We start from the raw sequence: 22251 nt of genomic DNA, 5'->3' as shown, positions 1-22251 counted from the left end.
AGACCCAAATTGTAACACAAGGTTAATATCCAAAACATATGAAGAATTCATACAACTCAAAAGCAAAACCAAACCAAAACAAACAATAAAAATCCAATTAAAAATGAGCAAAGGACTTGGATAGACATTTCTCCAAAGAAGATATATGAAAGGTCAACAGGTACATGAAAAGATGCTCAACATTACTCGTTAGGGAAATGCAAATTAAAACTGCAATGAGATATCTCTTCACAGCTGCTAGAATGCCTGTCATCAAAAAGATAAGAGATAACAAATGCTAGTGAGGATGTGGGGAAAAGGGAACCCTTGTGCCCTGTTGGTAGGAATGTACATTGGCACAGCCATTGTGGAAAACAGTATGGAGGATACCCCCTGCCCCCAATAAAAATAGAACTATTATATGATCCAGCAATTCTATTTCTGGGAATATACCCAAAAGTAATGAAAACACTAACTTGAAAAGATATCCGCACCCCTATGTTCATGGCAACATTGTTTATAATAGGCAAGACATGGAAACAACCTAATGTCCATCAGTGGATGAATGGATAAAGAAGATGTGATATATATACCACACAATGGAATAAACACACACAATGGAATATTATTCATCCATGAACAAGAACTCCTGGCATTTTTAACAACATGGATGGAATGTGAGGGCATTGTGCTAAGTGAAATAAGTCAGACAGAGAAAGGCAAACACTATATGATCTCACTTATATATGGAATCTTAAAAAAAAAAACAAAACCTCATGTAACCAAAATTATAGAGAAAGAGATCAGGCTTGTGCTTACCAGAGGCAGGGGTTGGTGGGAGGACGAACTGGAGGTAGGTAGTCAAAAAGTACAAACTTAGTTATAAGATAAATAAGTCCTAGGGATGTAATGTATAGCATAATGACTATAGCTATTGCTGCTGTATGTAAGATAGGAAAGTTGTTAAGAGGGTAAATCCTAAGAGCTCTCATCACAAGGGGAATTTTTTTCTTTATTCTTTTCTTTTTATTGTATCTATACAAGAAGATGGATCTTTGCTGAACTTACTGTAATCATTTCACAATATATGTAAGGCAAACCATCGTGCTGTAGGCCTTAAACTTTTACAGTGATGATGTCAATTATTTCTCAGTAAAACTGGAAAAAATTATAAGCAATATCTTTTTTACCGGAAAAAGAAATTATTTTACATTTATGTCATGCTTTACCACAGCTCAGGCATGCAGACCTAATCCAATCAACTCCAACAGCTGCCTGGAGAAGGCAGCTAATTTTCACACCAACGTTTTAAGGCAGGGAGTTTGTACCCCTTTCCAGAGGTGATAATAATTGATAAGAGACTTTACAAGTGCTTTGCATGAATGATAATCTCTTTTAATCCTCAAACTATACCCATGAATCAAGTGGGTTACTATCTTCATTTTATGCAGGGCAGACTGAGGCTTAGGAGTTGTTATGTCAATTGCCTGAAGGTTCACAGGCACCTGGGACAGTTTTCCTAACAGCCCGTGTGTAGAGCCCGTGTGTATGTATCGTGCTGATCCTTGGTGGATCCAGATGAGGAAATGAGGCTCAGAAAGGTTCAGTGAGTGACTCAAGATCACACTGTAAATAGCAGAGTTAGGATCAAACATAGGCCAAATATTTCTAAGTTTAATGAAGTAGTGTTCTACTTTTCTCATCCTTGTAAACTTGAAGCCCACAATACCCCTTATCAAAGGGGTATTTATTGTGGCATACTTGTCATTTGAAACAGTTCCCTAAGTGAATTTGATATACACCATCTTTTTCGACCCATATTTCCTAGAAAACAGAAACTTAGGCAAAGCTTATGTGCTAGTAATGCATTATTGGGGGTGTAGTTGAAGGATGTTAAGAGGGAAAAAGAGATGTAGGTGTGGCAGGAGGTGAAGCAGCCACGGCTTCATGAAAGAACACACCCAGGTGCTCACTTATGTGGCATACTTCCCGCTGACCCATACAGGACCATAGCACCTCAGAGAAAGGAAGGGAGAAGAATCTTTCTGACAGCTCTTTCCCATTTTCTGTCTCTTGCCATATAACATTTGTTCCATAGGGCATCAACTCCCTTGCAGTTTTGGGTTTGTTCCCTGGCTTTTGAGGACAGCTGCTGGAGGAGCCAGAGCTTCTGTGGATCTGGTTGTGTTAGGTCTGGGTGCCTGAGCTGCTGTGGCTTCTACCAGAGTCTGGCCTTCACCTGACAGAAGGGGGTACAAGGGGGATGGGCAAGGTAGCTCGCAGAGCTAGAAGATTAAGTGGTCATGGACCCAAGAGGCAGACAAAGATGAACAGATCTGGAGAGCTGCATAAGCTGTGTCTGACACATTGCTCAGACCATCCTTGGAGATCTGGCTCTCAGGCTATGGTTGTGGGCTTTTGGTCTTATAAGACCAAGATGCCCTCATTTTGTTGAGAAGGGAGGTACAAAATCAGTGCATCACAGAATCCACTTTACTTGAAATCTGCTAAAAACCCTTTAAGTGGGTTAGTGAATTAAGGTGCAGTCCCTATTGCTATAACTGATCCCAAGGACATAGCTGATATTCACCACCAGCCTTTTTTACCACTAATTTTAGATTTCCTTTTCCCTGGGCAAGTGCATTGGCTTCTTTTGGTTGCTACTCTGGTAGGAATTCTAGACCTTCCATCCTAAGTGGTCTGAGCATGTAGTTGCTTTGTCTGTCTTTTTTGCTTATTTTTTTTAATGTTTACCTATTTTCGAAAGAGAGGGGGAGAGACAGAGTGTGAGTGGGGAGGGGCAGAGAGAGAGGGAAACACAAAATCCAAAGCAGGCTCCAGGCTCCCAGCTGTCAGCACAGAGCCCAACACGGGTTTTGAACATGAACCGTGAGATCATGACCTGAGCTGAAGTCAGTTGCTCAACCAACTGAGCCACCCAGGTCTTTTTTTTTTTTTTAATGTTTATTTATTTTTGAGAGAGAGAAAGCACACATGTGAGAGCAAGGGAGAGGCAGAGAGATAGGGAGACAATGGTCTGAAGCAGGCTCTGAGCTGAGAACACAGATCCTGATGAGGGGCTTGATGAGATCATGATCTGAGGCGAAGTCGGATGCTTAACCAACTGAGCCATCCAGGTGCCCAGTTACTTTGTCTTTCTGGTCTGTAAAAGTTACTGTAACTGTCCACGAACAGTTATAACTAAGCAATGCCAGTGTTAAAAGATGACCAATGTAAAAAGATTCTATAAAGAATCTTTACTGTCTTACTGTGTAGTAGCAACCAGAACTCCTCATGATAATTACTGTTGATTACCTCAGCAGGAAGTGACCTTTTCTTTGCCTGCTGGTTCATGGGCCTAAGGACCCCAGAGTGGCCAGGCAGTAACAATCATAGCTCTCCAATTCAGTGGGATCCTTACTGTGTCACTTGGTGGGAGTTTTCTCTACTCCCCCTGACTCCCCACCCCCAATGAGATATAGAAACTCTAACTTGGTTTAGCTTACCTTTTCAAGACAGGAAATATAAATCATGCTAGGGAAAGTAAGGGTTAGAAGAACTACCGCTGTTTCTACATGGCTCCTAGATCCATGTAGCCTAGCTGTGGAGATGCAGCACCATCCATATTGAATCCTGGAGAACAGTGACCCAACAGTGTATCCCAAGCGGACTCTTAAAGTGAGTCTTCAGTAGGCTCTGCCATTATTCTTTCATGTCCCTTTCTTCTGGTAAAGGGATATGGAATAGAACTAGTGTATCCTTCAATGGAATACTACTTGGAAATGAGAAAGAATGAAATATGACCTTTTGTAGCAACATGGATGGAACTGGAGAGTGTTATGCTTAGTGAAATAAGTCATACAGAGAAAGACAGATACTGTATGTTTTCGTTCTTATGTGGATCCTGAGAAACTTAACAGAAGACCATGGGGGAGGGGAAGGAAAAAAAAAGTTAGAGAGGGAGGGAGGCAAACCATAAGAGACTCTTAAAAGCTGAGAAGAAACTGAGGGTTGATGGGGGCTGGGAGGAAGGGGAAAGTGGGTGATGTGCATTGAGGAGGGCACCTGTTGGGATGAGCACTGGGTGTTGTATGGAAACCAATTTGACAATAAGTTTCATAAAAAAAAAAAGAACTAGTGTATCCTGGGGTCATAGGCCCATTGTCACACCTCCTTTGCCTTAAAATGGATTCTTTCATTCAAGATAATATAGTGTGAAGTACCATGTTGATGGATTAGGCATCCTATAAACCCCCAGATGCTGGAACTGGCAGAGACAATGCAGTCAGGGAAGGTGATCTGGAGTAGATATTCATTCTGATAAAGATGAATTGCAGTCTTTTTAAGGTAGATGGTGTTTAATGATGAATGGTGCCATACAGAGGATTCAGCATTGGTCTGTGCATCTGGAGGGGGGTGGTAAGCATTCAGAAATGACAGTAGCTAGATTAGCTGTGGTGGGAGAGAGTCTGTGTTGTTGGGCCCATGCAGAGCTTCCATCCCTGAGACCAAAGCCACTCTTGGTTCATGGGCCCATTGAGGTATTCCCCAGAGGCTGATTGAGAAACAGAGATTGGCTGACATCCATAGGTTCATCATCTTGTCCATCTGGTCTTTGAGCTCCTTCTCTGAGGTAGATAATTTCCAGTAAACATTCATATGAGACACAAGCATCCACATTTTGAGTTCACTCCCATCAGTCTATCTGTAGAACTTTTCACAGACCTCACTGTATGTGATCTTTCAGACCTATTGCTGTCAGGGCTCTGAACAATTAACCAAACCATTTGTTAATGTTCAAGTGACTGTTTATATCCATATCTCAGGCCAATTCTCCAATCAAGCATACTGCTTGGAAATCCACCCACTGGCATGATTTCCCTTCTCCAGTGTTTTCTGGGATACCCCTGAGTACTGCTGCAATGTGGCAGCAGTATGTTTCCAGCTAGCACCAACGGATCATGCAGACTTATCTGTGAGCTGGGTCTCACAGTGTTCATAGAGAACTCCTTGTGAAGCTGTATATGTGGATGAAGAGAAAGGCATCCAATACCAACAGGAATCTGAGTTTCCTGTTCATGTGAGTTACTCACACCTTCTGGACCTGCCTATGCCTATTCCCCAAGTACCGCTGAATTGTGACTCAGTGGGTCACACATTCCCCCTAGTCAGTAGAATGTCAAGAGTTTGTTTTCAAACAGAGAGCAATTCTCTGCTAGAGGTCATAGTCTTGCTCTAGGGCAGTAGTGATTTGTACTTCAGTGTCCTGGTTTCTTTCATCCCTCTTCAATTTATCTTAATTGTGTTTATAACTAGCTTGCTCCTTTGAACATGTCATCATCCTGTATAACATTATTGTAATTATTGGAAAAGTCCAGGGCCTTTTATTGGTAACTATTTATAGGGTGCTGGCACTTTATTTTAGATCAATTTTGTTAAGGCCATCAAATAAATTAACATATACATTTCATTTGGAGGAAACAATATATTTGCATGTCAACACAAACAGAAAAGAGGGGAGGGGACTGGGAAAGAGAAAAAGGGAAGAGATGTTTTCTAGCTTAAGATATAACATCTTTTACATTGCTCTTAACCTTGGAAGGCCATGGTGATAGACAGCATTACTTGGGGGTAAGTCTTTGATCCAGGTGATGTGTAGGCTGATCTTTACAGCAGGCTAAAGTCAGTGGCCATCCATGTTAAGATTCCCCTTAGGATGAGAAAGAACTATGAGTGCTATGTTTACTTTGTTCAGCTTATTCCACCCCATCCTGAATGTGTACAGTACTCCTTCACTAGATACTGTGTGATCCTGAATGCTACCACCCTCTTCCCATCCAGTCCAAGAGCATCTGTCTTGTGGGTTCACCCTCTTACTTTGATCCACCCTATTTCTCCAAAGCCCTTGTCTCATAATCCCAATTCTTAATCCCTACAGTTTTTTTTTTTTTGTTTTTGTTTTTGTTTTGGCCCTGAGTATTAGTCATTGAGCTACATTTAGTTTTCTCCAGGATGAAGCTGGAATAAGAAAGGAGGGCTGGAAATGCTACTCATTGGTCCATCCTCAGGATCAAGCATCTATACTATCATTGGAGTTTTCAAAATCTCAACATGGTGCCTGGGTGTTTTATGGAGAGACAGTACAATGTAGTGATGAAATTGATGAGTTCTGGAACCAGATCACCTGGGTCCAAATCCCAGATCCACCATTTAGTTCTGTGACCTGAAGTAAGCCTTTAACCTCTGCTCCTCAGTCTTCTCATCTATAAAATGAGGAAAATAACACACCCATATTTATAGAATTGTATGAGCATTAATAAATTTATGTGTGTAAACTACTCAGAAGAGTGCCTGGCACATCCTAAGTGACTTATAAGTATTTGCTCCCATATCTTATTATATTATGCTAATAGCTAATATGTCCTTTCTGTTTTTCCAGTTGCATTTCAGAAGATCCTCTTCTTCCAGCCCACATGGTATGGAGTCAGTGTTTAGAAAGCAGGTGCGCATGAGTGGCTCAGTTGGTTGAGCATTAGACTCTTGATTTTGCCTCAGGTCATGATCTCATGGTTGTGAGATTGAGTCCCACATTGGGCTCCATGCTGAGCATGGATTCTCTCTCTCCCTTTCTCTCTGCCCCTACTCTGCTTGAGCATGCTCTCTTTCTCTCTCAAAATATATAAACCTAAAAAAAGAAAAAGAAAGCAGGGGAATATATACTCTGCTCAAAATTGGGGGTGGAGGAGAGAAACAAATCCACTTAATAGAAAAGTATTGGCAAAAATTATGGAAAGAGCCTAAATGTCCATCAACTGATGAATGGATAAAGAAATTGTGGTTTATATACACAATGGAATACTACGTGGCAATGAGAAAGAATGAAATATGGCCCTTTGTAGCAACGTGGATGGAACTGGAGAGTGTGATGCTAAGTGAAGTAAGCCATACAGACAAAGACAGATACCATATGTTTTTTTACTCTTATGTGAATCCTGAGAAACTTAACAGGAACCCATCAGGGAGGGGAAGGAAAAAAAAAAAAAAAGAGAGGTTAGAGTGGGAGAGAGCCAAAGCATAAGAGACTTTTAAAAATTGAGAACAAACTGAGGGCTGATGGGGGGTGGGATGGTGGGGAGGGTGGGTGATAGGTATTGAAGAGGGCATTTTTTTTTGAAATTTATTGCCAAATTGGTTTCCATACAACACCCAGTGCTCATCCCAAAAGGTGTGAAGAGGGCATCTTTTGAGATGAGCACTGGGTGTTGTATGGAAACCAATTTGACAATAAATTTCATATATTAAAAAAACACAAAAAAACAAAAAACAACATTAATAAATATACAGGTCACCCCCCCTCCCCCCCCAAAAAAAAAAAAAGAAAAAGCATTGGCAAGTCAGTATGTAAAGTAATAGGAGAGACTATAACACTTTGTTAGGCCTGGGAACGTGAAGACATATTAATTTGCTTAAGAGCACTAATGAATCTAGATAGCCAAGGGTAGACATATAAGTAATTTATTCTTGTAAGCTTGATCATCACTATATTAGTCATTAAATACTTGATGATTTACACATTTGGAGAAAGGAAGGCTGGGAGGTCCCAGAACATTGATAGATTCTTCCCTAATTCTCATCATTATTTATTGTTTCTATTTTCAAGCAGAGGAGAAAAGTCAAATTACTCTTATTTTTGAAGATGATGTTATTGGTATGTTGCAGTGTTTGGTTTAGTACTTTGTGAGATGTTCATGACAAGTTAAAAAATTAGGATATCAAATTGCCTTTTACTTTATGCATTTAAAACAAAATTAGAATTTTATTTCTAGTTTTATTTAAAGAGGAATTAAAATTCAAGAATTAACTCAGCATTTTGCTGTAGTTGGAAAAGACTGAGGGTCAACCAACTAAATTTGATGGTTTATTATTACATGCATTCAGATGTGCTCCCACAAACACACAATTACTAAGAGCAAAAGAACTTATTTTTTTCTTTCTAAAAGACTGCTGTTCAAATAAAGTTTTGAATTTCAAAAGGAAAGAGAAAAGCAAAGCCATTTCATATAGTATTGGCATTTAGCAAGTACTTAAATATTTGTTTGATATTTGAATTTATGTTAAGGTGTACATATATTATATATTAGTTAATTATAACAATGATTTAGATATTAGTTAATATATATTAATATATATAATGTGTATTAATATATAAGGTGTATATTTATTAATATATATTAAAACATGTATATCTTAAGCTTATATATATATATATACCTTATACATATATATATTAAAAATATATATATATCTTAAGTTTATTTAGAGAGCATGAAGGGTGGGGAGGGGCAGAGAGAGAGGGAGAGAGAATCCCAAGCAGGATTGTCAGCACAGAGCTCAACTTGGTGCTTGATCTCACCAACTATGGGGTCATGATCTGAGCCAAAGTCAAGAGCCGATTCTTAGCTGACTGAGCCACCCAAGTGCCCTTAAGATATATTAACCTGATGTTGTAGATTGTTTACATAAATGACTGCAATTTTTCTTCCCTGTGTGCATGCCCCCTTGCAAAGTGACTCTGTGAGTCCTCCCATCAGAAGTGAAATTTATTTCCCCATCCTTTGAATATGAGCTGGTCTTGTGATTTGTCTGACCAATAAAATATAGTGGAGGTGGTGCTGTTCCAGCTTCAGGCTTAAGCCTTAAGAAGCCTTCCTCACTTTAGTCTCTTTGGAACCCTCTTATCACTATGTGAAAAGCCAGGCTAGTTTGCTGGAGAATAAGAGACTAACTGCCACATGGGCAGTTGTCCTGGTGACAGCTGGCCAACTGCTAGACATGTGAATGGGACCATTCTGGACCAGAAAACCTGAAGTAGAATAGCCTAAATCTGACCTATTTAGCTATGGCTATTTGGAGCTGCAAGATAAATTCTGGCCAATATCAGAAGACACATCCTGCTGAACTCAGACCAAATTGCCTGTCTACACAACAGTGTGCTAAGTAAATGGTAGTTGGTATCAGGTTTGGAATAAGAGCTAACATTTACTGAGTGCTTACTATGTGCCAGGCAGCACTCTAAGTGCTTTACGGTTATTGACTCAACTTTCATAACAACTCTGTGATAAGGTTATAAGTGAAGGAAGTGACAAGCAGAAGTAACATCTCAGCCAAACTCATCAGCCTGATCTCCTCCCCCTGCTTGCTGATAATGGGGCAAAGGTCAAGATAGACAAAGCCAAGTCTCTTCTTAATGAGGTTTCTTTAGAGTGGTGTTGACTAACATTTCCTGTAAAGGTCCAGATAGTAAATATTTTAGATTTTTTTGGACCATCTCCGTCACAGCTACTGAGCTCTGCCTTTGTAGTGTGAAAGTAGCCATAGGCAATATGTAAACAAATAAACCTGGGGTTCCAAAAAAACAGGTAGCAAGTTGGATTTGGCCTGTAGATCATAGTGTGTTGACCCCCACTCTAGAAATTAAGCTCTAATGACATAAGACATCCATTGAATGTAATAAATAAGTTTACACTCTATGCATCTAGCATGGTACCTAGCTCTGAATCATCCTTGGGAGAACTGAGAAATAGTCACACAAGTTATTCTCAGTAGGCCTTAATTCTTCTGCAGAATCCCAGTTAAGAAAGGCACTGTAGGTGTTAGTTTCGTCTTAAATCTGGTTCTTTTTGTAGCTGTGGGGTAACTGCTATAGCCATGGACAATATTTTCACATGTTCACTCTAGTAGGAAGAAGAGATCCAGCCCAAGGAGAATAAGGAGGGACTTCTCCCGAGGCCCAACAAATTTCTCTGGTGTCTCAGCTGGAATGTGTCACTATTCATTTCTGATCCAAGCCCTAGCAAAAGAATAGGGTTTTTCTAACTGGCCTGGAACTAATCAGGTTCTGCAGCAGTTGGATCAACAGTTACTGCGCTGCTGATATTTTTAATTTGCCCTCTCACTTGAATTATAGTTTTTCTCCGTTCAAAAATAATTTTCCCTTGGGCACCTGGGTGGCTCAGTAGGTGGAGTGTCCAGTTCTTGATTTCAGCTCAGGTCATGATCCCAGGGTCATGGGATCCAGCCTCATGATAGGCTCTGTGCTGAGCAGGGAACCTGCTTAAGGTTCTCTCTCTCTCTCTCTCTCTCTCTCTCCCTCTCTTCCTGGCTTGCACTCTCTTTCTCTCTTTCTCTAAAAAGAAGAAAAGAAAAAAAATTTCCCTTAAAACTTTGAGCATATTGCTCCAGTGTTTTCTTGCCTCTGGTCATATTGATATGAAGTCAATGTCTATCTAATTTTTGTTGTTTTGAAGTATAATTTTTACTTTTTATTTTGGACACTTAAAAATTTTGTCTTTATTCTTGCCAAATTTTATCATGATTTGAGGACTAGGTTTTTTTTCATTTATCTTTCCCAGTACTCAATGGAGTCTTTCTACATACAGACTCATATCATTGTTCAGCTCAGGAAATTTTTCTGCCATTATTAAAAAAAAATACTGCATTTCTCAATTCTGTCTCTTCTCACCTGTAAACAGTATTACTAGTGTTTCTATAAAAAGTGGATATCTGGACACAGACACACAGGGAGAATGCCATGTGAACATGAAGGTAGAGATTGTGGTGATGCATCTGTAAGCCAAAAAAAGGCCAAAAGTTGCCAATAAACCAACAGAAGCTAGGAGAGAAGCATAGAATATATTATTCCCCATAACCCTCAGAATAAACAATCTTTGCCAAAACTTTGATCTTGGACTTCTAGCTTCCAGAACTGAAACAATAAATTCCTGTTCTTTCAGACATCTAGTTTGTGGTACTTTGTTACTACAGCCCTAGGAAACTAATACAACTCTGTTCATACTCTCCATTTGTCATTTCAGACATTGTATTCCATAGTCAAGAAGAATTTCTCAACATCCTCTCATAGACCATTAATTTGTTCTGTAGCTATGTCCATTTGATTTGTTTTTAAACCATTTATATTTTCATTATAAGGATCTAAAATTGGTTTTCATTAACAGCCTATTCTTATTTCATGGATACAACAAGCAAATTTTGTTTTTCTGTATCAGCTTTATTTCCTTTGAGATGTACTAGATAGGATTGTATTAAATTTCAAGTAACAGAAATCACAACAAACTATAACTTACACAAGTAGTGAGTTTATTTTTCCCATGAATTAAAAAGTCCAGAAATGAACATGCAGAGTTGTCATCTAGGGACTAGGCTCCTTCCGTATGTTTTTTTTAAATTAAATTTTACTTTTTTTCTTCTTTTTATCCTGCCATTTTGAGCATGTGGCTTCACCCTTGTGGATGTAAGATGACTACGAAGCATTGGGTATATATTACAGACCAGAAGAGGAAAGACATAGTAAAGAGGAAGGAAGGATTGGTATCCATGTTAGTATGACAGATGCATTTGACAAAATCCAAAATTATAGTGATTTAAAGATGAAGTTTATCGATCTCTTATATTAATTAAATCTGGAGGTCCAGAGCTGATATTCCACCACACGGTGTCAGGAACCTAGGCAGCTTTTCTTTTTGTTCTGTCATTGAAAATATGCGGCTTCTTTAATGTGATCCAACATGATTGCTCAAGATTCAGCCATCATTTCTTTATCCCAGCTAGCAAGAAAATGGAACAAGGAGGACATGAACTTACATCTCCTGGCCAGAACTTAGTCATGTGACCACACTTAGCTGCTAGGGAGATGCCACTGAATTTCCCAGTGGAGTCTCCCCCTACCCCTTAGGAAGCCATAGACTGGGCTAAAATCAGAGCTCATAACAAGACTAAAGAAAAGAAGAATGAATATTAGGAGACAACTGGCCAGCTCTGTTACAATTAGGAAAGCAAAACTTACCCTTAAATACCCAACAGACTTCTATCTCAGTGGCCAGATCTGTTTTTCCTCTTACATGATTGAGAGGTAGAGTTTTGTTAAATCATTCATCAAAATTCTGGTAGTAAGGAAGAAAAGGAGAATGGATCTTGGGTAGGCAACTAGCAAGTCAGTCACACTTGTGTATAAGTTTTTCAATTTAAACAGTGATGCTTCTTTCATGCTATTTGTTTTCCTTAAATTATTAGTGATACCTGGTTATATGATCCTGCCTTTTTTTTTTTTTTTAAATCTTTTTGTTGTTTCTGGTGGTGGTGGTGGTGGCAATTACTCCAAGGATAACTTCCAGACTCCTTAGGTGAAAGAAATGTCACAGAACAGTACATGAAGAACGAGGTGACACTGTTTAGATGGCCATAGCACAGGCGGCAAAGGCCACAGGCTGGAGGTGGGGGCACAGGGAAAGGCCCCCAGGGTGGCCAGGGGACACAGCAAGGACACAGGCAGGGTGGCCAAGTCTAGGGGACTCTCGCTCATCTGCATTGTTTGAATTCTTCCAGACAGAATGCCTCCAGGTGACACTTGGCAGACCATAACATCTGAATAATCATCATTATAGCGAGACTAAGGTAGGAACGAAGCAAGTGGAGCAGGCGCTGAGGTATATTCAGAGGCTAAACCAGACGCAACAGAGCGGTGGAAAGCAGACCTGTGTGGTTAACATGGGTGGGACGGAGGCCTCTGGAGGCCCAGAGGCTGGTCTGGGGGTGTGTGGCAAGCCGGGGTCTGGGGCTGAGCAAGTCACTGGCGTGGGTGCCTTCGTTCAGTGAAGATGCCCAGGTGCTTCCAGACTGGAGGAGGATCTTGGCAAAAGGCAGCAGGCTCGCGAATGGTGAGAGCGCCAGCGAAACTCTCGGGCACCCCTCCGGGTGCATACCCCCGGTACTTCCGCAGATGCGGTTACAGGAGAGTCCCTCTTGCCGGATGCAATCGTCTTCGCCCGCCTGCCTCACGTGGTCCGACTTCACGGAGCTCACACCAGGTCCGCCAGGAGGCTGCCCTTGCGGTCGGAGTCCACTCCAGCTGCCCTGCGGTCTCAGTGCGGCAGACCCCGGAGAGCCTGCAGGTCTCTGACATGGACAGGTCCCTGACATCCAGCTATCGCTGCCTCAAAGCAAGGAGGCCACAACGGGGGACTGGTGACGGTCACTCACACAAGCGCAGCACGGGAACACAGGACTTTGGCAACCGCCGCAATCCACGTCACACGCAGGAAGATCACGCGAGAACGTGCTGGAGGCGGGACAGGGAGCCGCCGGTGAAGATGCGCATGTGCGGTCTCTCAGCTTCGCGTCTCGTGTTGTCCTCCTCGTGTTCCACTACCGCCGGGCTCAGGTTCTTGTCGTCAGCCAGCTTGCTGAGGCGTGAGGACGCCATGGGGTCAGAAAGCGCCATATTCTTTTCTTCAGAGAAACTGCCTCGCCACCTATGCATTGTTGAAGTGAGGGCGGTTTTCTTTCCAGTTTCTATCCCTCGGGCTCGGACGTCGGGCAGTCGGGCTTGCCCCGCTGCGGGGTGTGTGTGGGGGGGGGGGGAGGGGCTTGGCCACCTTGTCCGCCTCGTCTTGTCCGATGTCCACCGCACTTCCCGGGAGCACCACTGGTGGTTGCGGCATTCCGGCCTGAGCCCACATGACCCCCTCCTCTTACAGTAGTGGGTGCTGGTTTCTGAATGTGCAAGTTCCTGTTCCTGAATGTTGCATCTGCTTATCACAGACTGCCTCTAGCGACTGCGAGGAGGTTGGGAGGGTTCCGGTAAGGCAGAGAGTAAGTAGCCTGGTCTTCTGAGTGTGGAGACTTCATCTTCTAACCAGCATCCTGCCCAAGAACCCACACTCACTGCGCTTCCTGGGGCTAATGACTTCACGATTTTACTACCTGCTTAGAGGGAAGGACAGATCTCTTGGATGGTCCTTTGGAGGGCCTTGACAAATTACCCCGAGTTCGTTTCCGGTCCCTTTAGGGTTCTCCTTATTCGCTAACTCAGAACTGAGAGCATCCCAGGAGCAGCTGCCGCTTTTTGCAGAAGTTTTCTGATGAACAGACTTGGGGCTTTGGATGTATGTATGTATGTACGTATGGATTTATTTTTATTTTTGTTTTTGTTTTTTAGAGAGAGAGTACAAGTAGGGGAGAGGGGCAGTGGGAGACAGGGAATCTTAAGCAGGCTCCATGCTCAGTGTAGAACTCAGTGCCGGCTCCGATCTCACGACCCTGGGATCATGACATGAGTGGTAATTAAGAGTATGGCACTCAACCTGTGGACCTACCCAAGCAACTCTATATGTATTTATTTAACCTTTATTGGAATACAATTGACAAATAACATTGTGTAAGCTTAAGGTACACAGTATGTTGACTTGATACACTTAAATTGCAAAATGATTATGATCACAGTGTTTGGCTAACACTTGCATCATGTCCCATAATTACCATTTCCTTTTTGTGGTGAGAAGATTGAAGATATCTCTTCAGGATCCTGTTTTAATTATATTTGAATATATATCTAGAAGTGGAATTGCTGGATCACATGTTCTAGTTTTAATTATTTAAAAAAAAACGTTTATTTGTTTATTTTTAAGAGCAAGAAAGAGCACAAGTAGGGAAGGGGCAGAGAGAGAAAGAGAGAGACAGAGAGAGAGAGACAGAATCTGAAGCAGGCTCCAGGCTCAGAGCTGTCAATGCAGAGCCCGCCTGGGGACTTGAATCCATGAACCATGAGATCATGACCTGAGCCCAAGTCAAGAGTCAGACACTTAACTGACTGAGCCACCCAGGTACCTCTCTAGTTTTAATTTTTTGAGGGACCTCCATGGTGACTGTGCAATTTATATTCCAATCAGGTGCACAGAATTTCCTGTCTCCACATCCTCTCCAACACTTGTTATCTCTTGTCTTTTGGATAATAGCCATTCTGACAGGTGTGAGGTGATATCCCATTGTGATTTTGATTTACAGTTTCTTGATGATTAGTGAAGTTGAGTACCCTTTTATATACCTGTTGGCTGTATGTATGTTTTCTTTGGAAAAATGTCTTTTGATTCCACGGCTCATTTTTCAAGTCAGATTTTCCCCCCTCTATTGAGTTATATGAATTCTTCATGCATTTTAATTTTTTTTTTTTTTCAACGTTTTTTATTTATTTTTGGGACAGAGAGACAGAGCATGAACGGGGGAGGGGCAGAGAGAGAGGGAGACACAGAATCGGAAACAGGCTCCAGGCTCCGAGCCATCAGCCCAGAGCCTGACGCGGGGCTCGAACTCACAGACCGTGAGATCGTGACCTGGCTGAAGTCGGACGCTTAACCGACTGCGCCACCCAGGCGCCCCTCTTCATGCATTTTAGATATTAACTCTTTATCTTAGATACAATTACAAATGTTTTCTCTCATTCCATAGGTTGCCTTTTCATTTTTTTGATTGTTTGCTTTGTTATGCAGAAGCTTTTTCATTTGATATACTCCTACTATTAATGTTTTGCTTTTGTTGCTTGTACTTTGGTGTCATATGCAAAAAATTGTTGCCAAGACCAATGTCAAGACCTTATGCTTTCTTCTTAAAGGTTTATGGTTTAAGTTTTATGTTTAAGTCTTTATTCCATTTTTTTTAAACATTTTTTTTTCAAAGTATTTTTAAGTTTATTTTTGAGACAGAGAGAGACAGAGCATGAATGGGGGAGGGTCAGAGAGAGAGGGAGACACAGAATTGGAAGCAGGCTCCAGGCTCTGAGCCATCAGCCCAGAGCCCGACGCGGGGCTCGAACGCACGGACCGCGAGATCGTGACCTGAGCCGAAGTCGGACGCTTAACCGACTGAGCCACCCAGGCGCCCCAGTCTTTATTCCATTTTGATTTATTTTTTGTGAATAGTATAAAATAGAGGTCCAGTTTCAGTCTTCTGCATGTGGTTTTCCAGATTTGCCAACACCACTTATTAAAGAGACTGTCCTTTTCTGATTGAGTATTCTTGGCTCCCTTTTCTTTCTTTCTTTTTAAAAAATTTTTTAAAAATGTTTATTTTTGAGAGAGATAGAGACAGAGTGCAAGCAGGGGAAGGGCAGACACACACACACACACACACACACACACACACACACACACAGAATCTGAAGAGGCTCCAGGCTCCGAGCTGTCAGCACAGAGCCCAATGCAGGGCTCGAACTCCCCAACTGCTAGATCATGACCCGAGCTGAAGTCAGACGCTTAATGGACTGAGCCACCCAGGCGCCCCTCTTGGCTCCCTTTTCAGCTGTTAGTTGACCATATGTGCAAGGGTTTATTTCTGGTCTCTTGATTCTGTTCCATTGGTCTATGTGAGTGTTTTTATGACATTACAATACTGTTTTGATCACTATAGCTTTACAGTTTGAATCCAGAAGCATGATGTCTCCAGCTTTACTCTTTCTCAAGATTGCTTCGGCTATTTGGGGTCTTTTGTGGTTCCATACAAATTTTAGGATTGTATTTTCTATTTCTGTGAAAAGTGGCATTGGAATTTTGATAACAATTGCATTGAATTGATAGATGGCTTTGGGTGGTATGGATGTTTTAACAATATTCTTCTAATTTATGAAGATAGGTTATCTTTCCATTTGTTTATGCCTTCGTCATTGTTTCGTTAAAATCTGTGGTTTTCAGGGTACAGATCTTTTATCTCCTTGGTCAAATTTATTCCTAAGCATTTTATTCTTTTTTATGCTGTTGTGAATGGCATTGTTTTATTGTTTCTTTTTCAGATACTTTGTTGTTAATATGTACAAATGCAACTATCTTGTTGTTGAATTACTCCTTTTGCTCTTGTATTGTTTACTTGATATTTTTAAATTGTTTACTTGTGTTCTCTGGTAGCTCTCTGAGCATCTTTGGAAAAATTAGTTTGAATTTTTTGTTGGGTAGTTCCTGTATCTTTGTTTCTTTGGGGCCAGTTAATGGAGTTTTACTGTATTCCTTTGGTGGAGTCATATTTCCTTGATTTGTCATGATCCCTGTAGCTTTGTGTAAGTACACATTTGAAGAAGCAGTGACCTCTTCCAGACTTTAAGAACTAACTTCTGTAAGGGTAGACTTTCACCTGTGGGTACAGACATGCTGAAGCTTGCTGTGACTTGGGTCTCGTGGCACAGAGTAGCAAGTACAGGAGCATGTGATGGCACCGGGTCTGGAGGAGTGTGTTACCTCTTTGGCTCAGGCCGCTGGGATCCACAACTTAAACAACTGTGTGGTCCTTTGTGACTGTTGTGGGAATGGGCATGCTGCAGTGGCTGCAAGAGCTGTTGGGGTCCTCAGTAGCATCTCCAGGTCCAGTGGCTAGGGACCAGGTCAGGCAGTGGTGATGGCTGGAGCCAGTGGTGTGCACGCATTCAGTTGCAGGGACCAGCTGTAGGTGCCTACGTAGTGACAGAGGCCAGATGCAGACAGACATGTTTTGATGGGGCCAGGACAAGCAGCAAGGGCCAAGGCCAGCTATGGGCTCACTGGCAGCCTACGGGGCTCTGGCTGTCAGTGTGCTATCCTTTGGCTGTACAGTATCCCCCTGGACATTCATACTGTGAGAGGCTGGTGTTGGGGGTTGCACCAGGGGTGTGCAGGTACTTAGCTAGAGGATCTAGCTCTGAGTGTGCACATGGCAGTAGGTGTCAGCTGTGGGGGTCTAGGCTGGAGTCTGGTACTCACGTAGACACAGAGTCCTGGGCAGTCTAGATCCCAGGTTCATTGGGGGTTGGGGGGAAGGCAGAGTAGGAATAAGGGAAGGACCCAGGCAGCTGCTGGCATCAGCAAACATGAATACCTGTGGGGCAAAAGCTGGGGGAATATGCAGGTTGTTGACAGAGCAGGTCACTGTGAACTGTGGTCACTCCCACTGGCTGTTCTTGGTAGTCTCTGCCTTCACCCTCTTGTTCCTAACCCTCTCTGTTTGTCTCAGCTTTGCCCCCTGGGTGGGGTGAGATCAAAGCAAGACCTTTGTGTAGCACCCCAAACAATGGAGAAGCTGGTGGCCCACCCTACTCTTTCCTGGTGAAAGGAACTCTTTCCAGCTGGGAAGTTCCTGTTGGCAGGGAGCAGTGGGATTGATGAAGGAGGCAAAATGAAAGTGTCTTCCTTCTCTTCTTGTGTGGTTATTCTCAGGATTTTTGTTCCACTGTTTTGCTAATGTTTCTTAAGTGGACTCCAGAAGCTCTCTCTCAGAGCTCTTTTTGTTCATGGATAGCTGTCTATTACTGAGCTTTGTGGGACAGAGGCTAGGATCTCCTATGTGGGTTGTCATTTTGGTGATGTCACTCCTCTTGGGGCTTTAGTTTTCATTCTATTTTATTTTTTTTATAATTTTTTTTAATGTTTATTTTTGAGGGACAGAGAGACCGAATGAGAGCGGGGGAGGGGCAGAGACAGAGGGAGACAGAATTTGAAGCAGGCTCCAGGCTCTGAGCTGTCAGCACAGGAGCCCTACATGGGGCTTGAACCCATGAACTGTGAAATCATGACCTGAGCTGAAGTCAGACGCTTAACTGACTGAGCCACCTAGGTGCCCCTAGTTTTCATTTTAAATCCAATCTAATTTTACTTTTACACACAGGTAATATATAGGTAATTTGTGGTTTCCTGAGAGTATCTCTATGCTTGATAAAAAACACAAAAGTTTTCTGTCATTTCTAGGGATTTGGGGGCAGGCCTGCATACATACTCAGCTTCTTATGTACTCAGCTTCATATGTGCCCATCTTCTTAAGCCAATCCTCCAATATAATTCTCTACTATATAATAAACTAAATAATCTATGTAGTAATAAATAGGTCAGTAATAATCGACTAAATAAAACGCTGATGTCCTGTGGGGTGTATTTATTTCCTTTGGATGATATAACAAATGGCCTCAAACTCGGTGGCTTGAAACAGCAGAACTTTATTTTCTCACAGTTCTGGAGTCCAGAGGTCTGAAATCACATTATGTTCCCTCCAAAGGCTTTTTGGAAGAATCCTTCTTTGCCTCTTTCAACTTCTGGTGGCTCCAGGTATTCCTTGGCTTGTGGCCACATCCCTGCAATCTCTGTGTCCATCTTCACATGGACTTCTGCTCTTTGTCTTTGGGTGTCTGTGTGTTTCCCTCTTCTGTCTCTTATAGGGACACTTGTCATTGGATTTAGGGCCCACCTGGTTAACTGGGATAATCTTATCTTAAGATCCTTAACCTAGCTGCAAAGATCCATTTTCCCAATAATGTCGTATTTAAAAGGCTGGGGTGTTAGCATGTGGACATAACTTTTGGGGGCCACCATTCAACCAAGCAGAACATCTGGAAGTCACATTTAGAAATACTCTGGTGTTATAAATTGCAGCATTTGGTACCTTGTGGAGTAGGTAAACATTACTGTTATATAATGCATATCTGCTCCCACAGATTCTTTTAAACTTTTCTCCAATTTCTTCCCCTTTGCTACCTTATCTGTAGGGGAGGCTTACAAAAAAGCAAAAGAAAAGTGTACTCACCAGAAATCTTTAACTGCCAGTATTTGCTGTACCCTTATGTCCTGAGAAGAATAGATAATAGTAATCAAACCACCTATTCTTTTCCTAAGTCCTGCACCAGTATTCACTCCATAATCTCACACATGGTTTTCTTTTGTGAGGCTAGGGTGAAATCCATAAAATAAATTAAATAATAGTGAACCCGAGTTGGACCTTTGCAATGCAGGTGACTCAGTTACAAGTAAAGCATTTCAAATTCTTGAGGTAAAATCACAGTGGATAATGCCAAGCTGCCATTCTTTTCCCAGCAGTTCATTCTCTAGGCATTAGGTTCTCTGAGGCTTTGGCTTAACTCTGCTTGGGGGTCATTTCTTTCTTTGTAAAAAAATTTTTAACATTTATTCAATTTTGAGAGAGACAGAATACTAGTAGGGGAGGGGCAGAGAGAGATAGGGAGACATAATCCAAAGCAGGCTCCAGGTTCTGAGCTGTCAACACAGAGCCCAATGTGGGGCTTGAACCCATGAACTGTGAGATCTTGATGTGAGCCAAAGTGGGACACTTAACTGACTGAGCCACCCAGGCACCCCCATTTCTTTCTTTTGTAAGAGGCAGTCAGAATCCTCCTGTGAACATTTCTTTTAAGTGGCCTGGATTATCGGCTTTCCTCATACCATTTCGCGAGGTGCTTTTTTCTCTGGGGTAACTTGCAGGTAGAAGGAGTGAGATGATGGGGATAAGGTGTGACAGAAAACCTTAGGGACATGTGAAGCCCCCTCAGGGAACTGGAGATTTGGTTTGGTGTGTTCAGACCGCTTGGCAGGGTCTGATTTCCTTTCCAGGCCCTAAATACTTATTGAGTTATTTTTAACCCCTAGCCCCAGGAGGTTTAGATCCCTTAGTAGATGGAACCCGGCATTTCTGACCTAACAGTGTGGCTAGTGTGGTGGTAACATGCTATGGGACAGGAAGATGAAACCATTCCTGACTAAAGAACCTGTTTTAGCAAGAGTATTAGTGCTTCCCTCTCTTCTCTCTCAGGGACACTGCCATGCAGACGCAAGGAATGCGGCGACTGTGAAGGTTGACCATAGACAAGGATTAGTAAGACTTAAAATTCTGGAGAGACAGGGAAACTGGATCTCAGGGCGATTTCTTTGTTCAAGGTTTAATGAGCTTTGAATTCAGGGAGAGAATCAGAGTGAACTCCATTGTTTAGGGAGATGATGCAGAACTTAATGGAGAAACCATTATATATTTGTAACAGGATGTTAAATGGGACTTTTCCCCTTGGGTTAGAATTTTAGCCAAAGCACAAAATGGAGAACATTAGAAAAAGGGCCACCTCTGTAGGGTGTCCTAAACATGGCATATCTTGCACAATTACCAACTGCCACCCCACTGTCCTGTCTCAGCCTGTGTAAGAAGAGGACTGGGAGAGGGAGGGAGTCATCTGAGAATTGGGTCTTTTGGAGGATGCAGTATTTGTGGTAAAAAGTTGAGCATCTTCTAGAAGCCCTGGGGTAGGGACAATAATAAGACAGTCTTTCTTGAAGATTGGGAGGTGCCTGTTAGTGGAGGAGGCTAGCTTTTCATTTCCTGTTTGGACACCTGCTTGGGCAGTGGAACTGACGACCTGCCCATATTCTTAGTCCAGTGGAGGAGAAGAGAATTATAAAGACATGACAGGACCAGGTGGGGTGGGGAGTGGCTGCACAGCAGGCTAGTGAGGTACCTGTGGGTCATCTGGACTTTGAGGAGGGTCCTTGAGCTATTTGCTGGTTTTTAGTCACCCAAGAGGCTGCAAGCTAGACCTTCCAGAATCCCAGCAGCAGAGGCCATGGGATGGGTTGCTGGTGTTTAGAGCCAAGGAAAGGGTCTTGTGACAGATTTTGAGGCTGAGCTTGATTTCCCACAGCAGGGAACAATAGTAGGGTGGGGAGGCCTTGGTTAGCATTTAAATGTTTGCTTTCTGAAGGCATAGTGGGTCAGAGGAGTTGTAACAAGAAAGAATAGTAACCTCTTCCAATCAGGTCAGGAGACATTCTTTGTTCCCCCTGGTGTTCTTTCTTGCCTCAGCCCTGGAGGAGGTAGAAGGTTTAAAAGGGTAGACAGGAGATGTGTAAAGAACAGGCCATGTCCCTTCCCTGTTCCAAGTGCCTGGAGCCACAGTACAACATGTTTTGGGGAAAGAGAAAACTTTAAGTTATAGATGAAATTGACACTTTCAGTTGGGACTGGACTGAGTTAAGAAATGAAAATATTTGGAAGCATGTGGAATCTGACCAAGATGTCATTAGGCACCAGAAAGGGGGCATCCATCCCACAGGGTTGGAAGCAGTGGCTGGGACTCTCCATGCACAGATTAAATTTTTTTTTTTTAACGTTTATTTATTTTTGAGACAGAGAGAGACAGAGCATGAACGGGGGAGGGGCAGAGAGAGAGGGAGACACAGAACCGGGAAGGAGGCTCCAGGCTCTGAGCCATCAGCCCAGAGCCCGACGCGGGGCTCAAACTCACAGACAGTGAGATCGTGACCTGAGCTGAAGTCGGACGCTTAACCGACTGAGCCACCCAGGCACCCCTCCATGCACAGATTAAACTGAATAGCTTACTACTTCTGTCCATTTCTAAGTCAATAGTGGATTCAAGTCAGGGACAAGACTCACACTCAAAACTCTTTGGAAAGCATAAAGCACTTTTTAATGTAGCAGTTAATAATAGATTTCACTTATGATTGGGTGGATGGGTAATAGTATTGATGCAGGTGGCAAGGAATATTTTTCACTTAGAACCTGATGGTTAAAAATAATATAGCATTTTCAGAACTCTTCATAAGTTGTTTGTTATTTTTAAGAAAATTACTAAACTAGTTTAAAACCTAGAAACATCTCATGTAGTACTGGAAC

At 42.3% G+C, this 22251-nt stretch overlaps 1 protein-coding gene across 1 annotated transcript in view; it reads left to right on the top strand.

Annotated features, from left to right (window-relative positions):
• The first annotated feature begins 12710 nt into the window (after positions 1–12710).
• Positions 12711–22251, top strand: part of LOC144616045 (uncharacterized) — a 147923-nt gene continuing 138382 nt past the window's right edge. Inside the window, exon 1 of the mRNA XM_078445125.2 lies at positions 12711–13322. Within this exon, the coding sequence (XP_078301251.2) occupies positions 12711–13322 (612 nt within the window). The remainder of the gene's footprint in view (positions 13323–22251) is intronic.

This window comes from Panthera onca, chromosome B1 (genome assembly GCF_046562875.1).
Source record: "Panthera onca isolate mPanOnc1 chromosome B1, mPanOnc1 haplotype 2, whole genome shotgun sequence".
NCBI lineage: Eukaryota > Metazoa > Chordata > Mammalia > Carnivora > Felidae > Panthera > Panthera onca.
This window is presented reverse-complemented; position numbering and strand designations above follow the sequence as displayed.